This window comes from Cololabis saira, chromosome 3 (genome assembly GCF_033807715.1).
Source record: "Cololabis saira isolate AMF1-May2022 chromosome 3, fColSai1.1, whole genome shotgun sequence".
Lineage (NCBI taxonomy): Eukaryota > Metazoa > Chordata > Actinopteri > Beloniformes > Belonidae > Cololabis > Cololabis saira.
In genome coordinates, this window is record NC_084589.1 from 37,218,654 (window position 1) to 37,228,152 (window position 9,499).

Sequence of the window (9,499 nt, forward strand, 5' to 3'; positions counted from 1 at the left end):
AAAAGTTATTTTTTTTTGATTGAATCATTTTGACACAAATATCCCGCAGTGGGCGGATGCTTCCCCATTGGTCGGCCCATAGAGTCAGGCATGTTTGAGTGACAAGTGTCAGATAGGAGGTTGGAGTGAAGCTGCTGTGACGTATTACATTTGTGTGATCTAAACGAAGAAGACAACACTAAAGATGTAAAACCTGGAGGAGATGATATATGTGCTGCTGGGTCTGTGGCTTGTGTTTGATATCAAGTTAAAAAATGAGAGTGAGAGAAGCTTCAAGTGGCCACGCTTTTTAATTGTTTTTAGTTTGTCTCGGCACTGCTGAAAAGTCAGGAAGAGTATTAGGGCCATGCAGGAGAAAACATATTTGAGAGGGGATCATTTTTTTATTGTTCACTTCGAGAAAAAAGTCGAAATGTCGAGATTAATGTTGAAATACAATTTCAAGAATAAAGTCGAAATTTCTTGAATAAAGTCGAAATTTCGTGAATAAAGTCAAAATCTCGAGAATAAAGTTGAAATACATTTCGACTTTTTTCTCGAAATTGTACTTCAACATTAATCTCGACATTTTTACTTTTTTTTCTCGACATTTCGACTTTTTCGCGAAGTGCATAATGAAAAAAAATCTTCCTCCTCTAAAATATTTAAATTTTTCTCCTGCCTGGCCCTAATGCTCTTCCGTAGAAAAGTCCGTTGGTAGCCGCGAGCAGCTATGAAGAGACAGAGCTCCTGGTAGATCTGGTCGTTCCTTATCGCCCATCTAGATCCCTTTTTAATTCTCTCCTCAGCCACCAGGTTTATGAACATCTGCACCTCAGAGTTGGATCACCAAACAGACTTTTGCTGCCGTTGCCGGTCGAATAAAATGAACAAGAAGTCGCCGTCAGAGTCTCTCTTTCTCTTATGTCACATCCTGACTCAGACGTCCGACTCCAACCCCCCGACCAATCGGTGGCCTGTAGTGTGATGACGTCAGATACAGCCGACTCAGCCGCTTAGAACCTCGGCAGAATAGATACAGAAAAGTATCTACTCGGCACGTTAGACCCCTAGTGGAAAAGCACCAAACCAACCTGGGCTGAATAGGTACTAGTGGAAAAGTGCCATTAGGTGGTTTAATGTTTCTCAACAGGGCAGCCTCCACCCTTTTAATAAACAGAGGCACCTCGGGAAAGGTAAACAGGTGCTGAGTCAGTGAAACATCAAGTTTCCCACCAGGATTTTCATTGAGTAGGTTTGAACTCAAACAGAACCTTTTAAATGTGAGAGAATTACGACAAAAGCATCCGTATTTGGTTGTTTATTACAAATCAAAGATAAAAGATACAGAAACATTTCATTGATGATTGTGATTGACTTTAAAATGTCCACCTACAGAAATGCTTCGCCCCAAAATCAGCAACGATACAAGATTTGCAGAACTCTAAACCATAATTACCACCCAAGAGCCAACATAATCACACAGGCCTGGCTGAGATGCAAATACACTGTAAAACAGGACCCCGGGTGGGATTTTCTGGTGTTTCAGTACTGTCACCATGGATTCAGTTACAGTTTGCCCAAATGGGACCCAGGTAAGGAACCCAGTTTGGTCCCATTCATCAACCATATAGCTGAGCAACATGGAACCCACAGAGAACCCCATATGGGGCCCTTTTTTCCGTCCATTTATAACCCCACATATGGTATTGTCTATGATTTATTTTCAACAATTTCAACTCTTTATTTAATATACACCAGGAATTCTCAGGGACTAAACACATTTGGACATAATAGGGGCTGATTTTGGGCGACTGGAAAGTGCTATGTGGGCTATAATACCCCTTTTCCACCAAACTGGTTCCAGTGCTGAGTTTGGAACCGAGCTTTCTGTTTCCACTGACAAGGAACTGGCTCCAGGCCACAAAAAACAGTTCCAAGGTAGAAGCAACTCATTGCTGGGCGAGGAAAGAACCGCTTACGTAAGCTTAGCGAGACAGCGCCATTTTCAAAGAAGTGACGAACTAATACCAAGTCCGTATTAGAGCAAATCGGTTGTTTTTGCTTCAAATTTCACGTCAATGCAAACGCAGTGACGTAATGGCGTGGCTCCCCTTAGCACCCAAGCTATGGAAAAGAAAACCGGTTCTCAGCTGGTTCACAAGTTGAATGAGTGAACCAGCATCAAAACCAGCCCAGAATCAGCCCTCGAACCAGTTTGGTGGAAAAAGGGGTATAAGTGTCCCAAAGCTGACAAAACATGAGTTTTCAGCCAGATTTGGCTAAAGTTTCAGAAACTACTTCTGACATGGGATATAGCAAACACTGTGCTGACGAGGGGTTGCCCAAAGGCACAAAAAAAATTAAGAACTAAGCATGTGGTTGAGTTTTTAAGGTCCATTTTTGACCAATTTCATGATAAATCTTCTTTGATATCTAGGTTAGCTGTACATAAATACTGGAAACCAGGTGCTTCTAAAGCCCACCATTGTTAGTTTAAGCCATGCAAAGGCCCAAATCTAGAAAATGACGCGTTGTGGTTTTCTCAGAAGGTTTTGTGTCAGGGCTCTTTGAAGTTACTGCTCCCAGACACACAATACAAGTTGAAATGATCCTTTCTGCGCTTCAGTTTTTTAAATGGATCTTGCAACAGCATGTTCATTCCTGAGCTTTACAGTTCGCTGATGGGATTATATTTTTCAATACTTTTGGGCAAAGCTAGATGATATATCGGCCCGTGTTTCCACCAAACCAATGGCATTGTTACAGTGATGCAAACGTGGCATAAACATCCAATAACAGCATAAATCATTTCATCATCTGAAGTAACATTGATATATGTGAAAGTCTTTCGTCATTGAGATTCCATCAACAGGTCAACAGAGGAAAGAAAGGTAGGACAGGAGGTCACCAAGCAGAAATCAGACCAAGCAGATTTGACATCAATCGAGAGGGTATATTGAAGTAAAGATGTGTATTTAATAGAGTCTCTGGTAAAGACATTCATCCGATAGAAGGTGCAACATTCACTTTGCTTGGACAAGCCTACTCGGGGTGGATACACAGGTATGGTCCTTTGCGTTTCTCAAAGAAATAACAGCTTTTATCGAAATTGTTGGACTCCACGACCACCTTGTACTGGCTGACGGCGTGGACCAGGCAGCTGGGAATGGTCTTGTTCAAAGACACGGCCACCTCCACCATGTCCCACTTCATCTTCTGCCGCTCGATGTGCTCCTCGATCTGACCCTTGTCGATGGGCTTGGGGTCGACGCAGAACGAGACCACCACCTTGATCTTGTTCTTGGTCAAGATGTCGAACCACTTGGCCCCTCCGCTCCCTTGGCACTTCTTTCCAGCCAGCCAGTTGAAAAAGAAAATGCGTTCCTTTTCACTGAAGGCCCTGATGGACCAGCTGACCCAATCGTACTTCTTGATGAGTGAATCCAGGAGGGTTTTGGTGAATTCGGGGTTCACCGTACCGGGATTCTCCTGGACCAGTTTCTCCATGTCCTCCTTGGCTTGTTTGTCAAAGTTCTCCGTGCAGTCGTCCACCGCCTCTTTCATTCGCTTCTCTACGTCCTCCATCCGGTCCTGCCACTTCTTCACCATGTCTTTGCCAACGGCTCCCTCCTTGAGGGCGGCGTGGCCCATGACGGCGATGATGCCCACCACGAACAGCTTCTTCAGGCGAGCGCAGAAATCCTCCACCGCCCTCCGGCTCCTGTGGCTGTATTTGAGCACCGTCTCCAGTATCGGGTCCCCAGACATGTTCTCCCCGGTGACGGCGTTGTAGAGGCCGTCCAAGTTCAGGTCGCCCTCCGTGTTCTCGTAGTGGCTGAGGAACTTCTCCTTCTTCTTCTCCTTGAACTTGGGCTTGGCATTGACGAAGTCCTGGAACTTCTCGTACTGGCTGATCATCTGAGCCTCGCGGTCGAAGTTCTGCTTGTTCATGGACGACCGCTGCATTTCCAGGGTGATGTTGTCGATCTCGTTCTGGATTCCCTCCAGTTTCTTGTTGACCAGCTCGAACTGCTGGGACAGGTAGCGGGCATCCTTGCCGTCCGGGTTGCTCAGCAGCTCGGCCGAGGCCACGAACACGGCCTCCAGGATGGGGTGGAGCTGGCCCACGGTGGACGCCAGCACCTCGGAGGCTTGGCCGATGATCTCAACGCCTTTCTCGATCTTGTCCCGGTTCTGCACGAGCCAGTCTGCCACGCCGTTCATCTTTGCATTAAACGCGTTGCTCTAACTAATCTAACTAGTTTCCCAGGCAACCAAGCCTTTGACGGTATCTGAAAGCAGAAGAAAAACCCTCGTAAAGTTCATCATTGTGTGGTTTTATTCAAGTTTCAGAAGTTCTCTGCATTTTGTGTTTTCAGTTCGGCGAAACAAAAGCAGTCATCTGACTCTTAAGTCAATCTCTTTCTTAGAGGACCTTCTCCTAACAAACCAACTGTGCAACAAAAGCAAACATAGGTCATGTCAGCACATGTAGAGATCCAGTTTCATGCCGCACCCTCAAAGCCTCTCTTAATGACAGGGACTTGTTTTTTTAAGCCTCGGTGACACATATGTGAGAACAAATATATATTTCAAAAAAGCCGGAGTAGGTACACAAACGATGCCCGGGGGGCAGCAGTGGAGGACAAATATCAAACATGGTGTGTGTACTCGTGAATTCTGACGTGAATTGCAAAACATTGCAGTACCGGCCTTCTGGGATGTCGTATAACTGCTCTTACAATCGCCAAGAGCCCAAAGCAAACACAGATGTTCCCAACATGGGCAAAAGGGGGGAGTGATTTCAGCAGCAAAAGTGTGCTTTTTCGACGTAAAGGACTCAAGAGAGATGAGCTAACTTATTTCTTGTTCTCTGGGAACCGTATCCAGTTGAGACGAGGCACACCCAAGTCTGGGAGAGAAAATCCCCTCCGCTGCACTTGTTTCATTAAAACAATTACTCCTCACTCCCCGGCGCAGCCTCGATATCATTAACACCAGGCTAATTTATGTATCACAACCGATCCCTGGAGGTTAATTGTGTCAAAATAAACAAATAAATGTTAACCAGAAAGCATAGGCTCGACAATTACTGCTGCAGAGATGAGGTCACTGGTGTCATTTTACTGCCTTTCCTGTCAATCTGCTAATTAGATTTACTTTATGCACTTATGAGCCTTAAAACAAACATTTAAAAAAACCCTTCACATATGAACCATGTGATGAGAATAACTGTTTACAGTTTGTGATGACATAAGTTTATTTCCAAAGAAGAGTTGGTGGATAATCAGTAAAATCTTCACTTCACAAAATAAAATCTAGAAAATGCGAAAAAGCCTCTTCGTTTATTGCAAAACTTCCATTATTTTATGTTTGTTAGAAGAAGGGATTAAAAAGGCGAGCCCTGATGAAACGATGGCCAGTTTGCTGCAGAGCTTTAACAAGCGTGAGACTTTCACGAAGGAAGAAAAGACACTCGTTCTGACCTCTAACTTTATTTTGGAGTAAACAGCAGATATAAAAAAAAAGAGTCTAATCAGCAGTTCTTTCTTTCTGCCTGTCTTTCTTTCTTGTTTTCTTTCTTTCTTTCTTTTTTTCTCTCTTTCTTTCAGAAATCTTGCTGAATCAGTCACAGAGCGATTGATGGAGAAGGTAATTAAATGAAAAAGAAAGACAAGAACTCACCTTTTTCTGTCAAATATCCAGTGGTGCTTCAGTCCAGTGAAGCAGCCCAGAGTCCAGCTGTGTCTGGAAGCACCAGCCTCTTTGGGATATATATATGTGTGTGTGTGTGTGTGTGTACTCTCTCTCTCTCCCTCTCTCCCTTTCTGTCTCCCTGTCTGTCTTTCGTCACTCCCCCTTTGGAACTCCTCCATCCTGCAACAGCATTCCACCGAAACCCACTCAGGAGGGATGAGGAGCCGGCGCTGACACAGATAACATCCTGTAAACACCCCCTCCCTCCGCCCCCCCACGCAGGGACACCAGCATGGCCCCCTGGGAAAAAAGAAAGAAAGAAAGACAACAAAAATGACTGTGTGTCTGTGTGTGTAACAGACAGACCGAACGAGTGACACAGAGGATAAAGAGGAGGCCAGTCAGAGCTCGGAGAAGTGCCCGTCCAGACAAAACCCCTCTTGTTGTGGCTCCAGCAGGTTGCCATGGCAGCGTGACCCGGCTCCTCTAACTCGCAGCCAGTTACGGCTCACTTAGTCGGGTTTCTGATAGGAACTTTAACTTTTAACTGAATCCGATCATTAGTGATGGATTCAAGTGCTCCACTTCGGGGGAATCGGTCCGTCACAGCAGAGGCCGGAGAAAGGCGGCCGTTGTCCCCCGAGTCACCGTGACGCCCTGGCCCAGGGCCCTTCAGAGCGGTTAATATGGACGAGAACAGGAAGTGGAGGAAATGTAGTCCGCAGAAAATTGAAGCGGGTCAGCTGGGTCGCGATCGCCTCCTTCCTGCGTCGTTTCGCTGTCAGACGCCGCGGTCGGCCCGCTAGCAGCCATCAGAGATGGGACAGCGGGGAAATAAAGATCTGCAGACTAGGGCTGGGGATTGATTCAAATGTCAAGAATCGATTTGATTCCAATTCTTAAGATTCAGAATCGATTATCAAGATTTGATTCGATTTGATTCAAATATGGATTTGGGTTAGTGTTATTAAAACAGTTTTTTTGAGCTGTTGCATGAATTATATGACTGTGTAGTTATGCAACATATGAATACTAATATTATATTGAGATTCAACAGCAAGTTTTGGCAGCTAATGATGCTGTAAGGACCAATTACCTCCCAGAATGCTGATATAACTGCTTTCAGAAACATCGTGTGGGTCAGAATTATCAAACAGATCCAGGGCAGCAAACAGAGACCGTATGAAATCAATTTCATTTTATCCCACATTCAGTTTGAATTCTTTCAATTTTCGGTCTATTTCGGTTTTTAATTTTTGAGAATTTGGTTTTTAGCATTTAGCAAATGTAACCCCAAAATAGTATATAAAGTAATGAAATATAGACAATTTACGCAATTATAACTGAAAACTTGTTTTCAAATTGAAAATTGAAATTGAAAATGTTTTCATACCTTTAAACATATTTAAAGGCAAAAACATGGCAGCAGTTATTCTCGTGTCCAACAAAACATGTTTTTTTGGGCATAAACAAAAAAATACCAAAAGTTGTAATGTAATGATGAAAAAAAAAATCGATCTTCAGACATATGAATCGATTTAGAATCGGAAAATCGAATTTTTCAACACAGACCTACTGCAGACACATCCAGGGCCTGTGAGTGATCAAACGGCCCGCCGTCTCAGACACGAGCTGGCGCCAACATCAATGGAAAGTTGAATCGGCTGGAAAACGCTGGGCCTGTGTTGTTTGCGGTTTTGGGCTCTGCAGGTGGAAACGTGGCTGAAATATTTGATATAATGATTTCCAGCTGAGTTAAAGGGCCCCGCTGGCATCAGGGTGTTGTGTCTGTGCAGTTTACATCTTATATAAACTATATAAACAGATTAGGCAAGGCAAGTTTATTTGTATAGCACAATTCAACACAAAGTGCTTTACATCAGCGGCAAGACACAATTAAACAGTAAATAACAAATAAAATGAAATGAAATGATAAGAAAAGAGGTACAACAATAAAAAGCACAAGTTGTTATAAAGTAAGGGCAGTAGAGTACAGCAGGTACATCTCATTCTTACAATGGCAAGAATTACGTTTCTATACGGTCAAAACGTACAAAGACCGGTTAAAATACAGTATTACAAAAGTAATCTGTAACAATTCAATTCAATTATTTCACACAACTGACGAGAATTACCTTAGTTAATTAGTATTATTACTAGTTGATCCATTCATTCGGGTCCAGTTGATTCATAGTTTCAGGAACACAGGAGAGAGGAACTGAGTGAAAACATAAAGTTAATACAATTTCAGATGAAGGTCACGGCAGTAAATCTGATGACAAAATCCAGTCACGGAGTTATTTGCGTCTGGAATCTGAAAAGATAAACGTCCTCCCCGCTCGAGGACCATGTTTTATCAGTTTGACCTTGGCGGCGAGCCGTTGTTTCCTCATCGCCACAAGATGTCTCCTCAGTTCGCAGGAAAGGCCCTCGCTGGATCCTCACGCCCCGGCGGAGGGAGGGAAAGGCCTGGGGGGGGGTATGTGTGTTGAAACTGACAACGTCACAGACTCAAACCAGATTATTGCTTCCCGGGAAATAAGGAAAACCAGCTGAATGGTGCATTTTCAGAGGCCGGAGCCTGAGATCCAGACCTTTTCTTTTTGTGAGAGCTCAGAAACTCAAGCCAGCCGGCGATCAAAGCGCTGTGCGGCAGTTTCCCAGCCGTTACAGGGATTGCTTCATAACAGAACACGGTTAGTGGGAAAGGTAGGATTTAGCAACAGTTAAAGAGGCTCCCATGGGAAAGCCAGTGTGGGCGCGGCTGACACTCTGCACGCGGCCAATGCCTTAAACCGAAAGTTTAATACATACTTATCAGTTATAATATGATATAAAGTTGTTTTTGATGCCGTTAAAGTGTAACACTCCTTGTGACGGGGGTTTCAGGTTAAAGAGTAGCTGTGCAAACGTAACTGCAGGCTGTAAAACATGTTTATGATTATATAGCTTAATGATAAATGAAGAAAATCCACAACTGAATGTGTAAAGATATCTAACATTAATTAACTGTGTATGACTGCATTTCTGCTGAAACTGCAAAGTTCATTAAAGGTGACCACAACAGCTTTTTCAAAAGTGTTTTTCACACAAAACTGCCTCAAGTCGTGACATGACAAATTATTTAGCTTGTGTTTTATTTCTAAACAACTTAATCAGACCTCAGAACAGCTAAGTCTTGTTTCATTTGCTGCTTTGTTTTGTTTTTTAATTATTTTCCACTTTGTTTCTTTCTTGTCTTTCTTTAAAGTTTGAAATTTAGTGGATTTTGCAGCTAAGCATTTCAATATTTTCTTTTTGCTAATCTGCTTTTGAGTGTTTTATGAACAAGACTTGTAGTCAAGACCGCCTAAACCGAGACCAAGACACTACCAAGACCAGAGAGTATCCAGACTAGTACAGCTCAAGACCGAGACAAAAAAAAACTAGTTATTCTGTCGCCTTGTTTTGCAATGGCATCTCAATTATCCGAATCCGAGACAAGACCAAGACCAAAGACTGTAGAGGCCGAGACAAGACCAAGACCACCAAAAAGTGGTCTCGGGAACTACAAGTCTATTATGAACAGAGATTGAGCCGGCTCCTAGTGGTCATTTGAAGAACTGAAGACATTTGTAACCTATCCATGCGAGTATTGTAGAAAAAAAACGCTACCTCTAGTCCCCCTGCACTTCTTGAAGTGTGACAAATGAGTATTAACGTCAGAGCAGCAGAGATCTTTTCATCCATGACATTTATTTTCATAATTGAGCCTCTGTCAAGCCCCGCCCCCGTTGCTAGGTCATCATCTCTGCTGTCGACTTCCATTGTAAAAATGGGG

The 9,499-nt window shown here is 43.5% G+C and overlaps 1 protein-coding gene across 1 annotated transcript; it reads right to left on the reverse strand.

Annotated features, from left to right (window-relative positions):
* Window positions 1-1,285: 1,285 nt before the first annotated feature.
* rpz5 (rapunzel 5) lies at window positions 1,286-5,801 on the reverse strand. The gene is made up of 2 exons (XM_061717421.1): window positions 5,668-5,801; window positions 1,286-4,274 (listed from the first exon to the last, which is right to left on the reverse strand). The coding sequence occupies exon 2, from the start codon at window positions 4,204-4,206 to the stop codon at window positions 3,025-3,027; it is 1,182 nt and encodes a 393-aa protein (XP_061573405.1). The 5' UTR covers window positions 4,207-4,274; window positions 5,668-5,801; the 3' UTR covers window positions 1,286-3,024.
* Between the last annotated feature and the right edge of the window lie 3,698 nt (window positions 5,802-9,499).

Excerpts from the sequence above, each read along its gene's own strand:
- rpz5 (XM_061717421.1), bottom strand. The coding sequence starts at position 4,206 with ATGAACGGCGTGGCAGACTGGCTCGTGCAGAACCGGGACAAGATCGAG.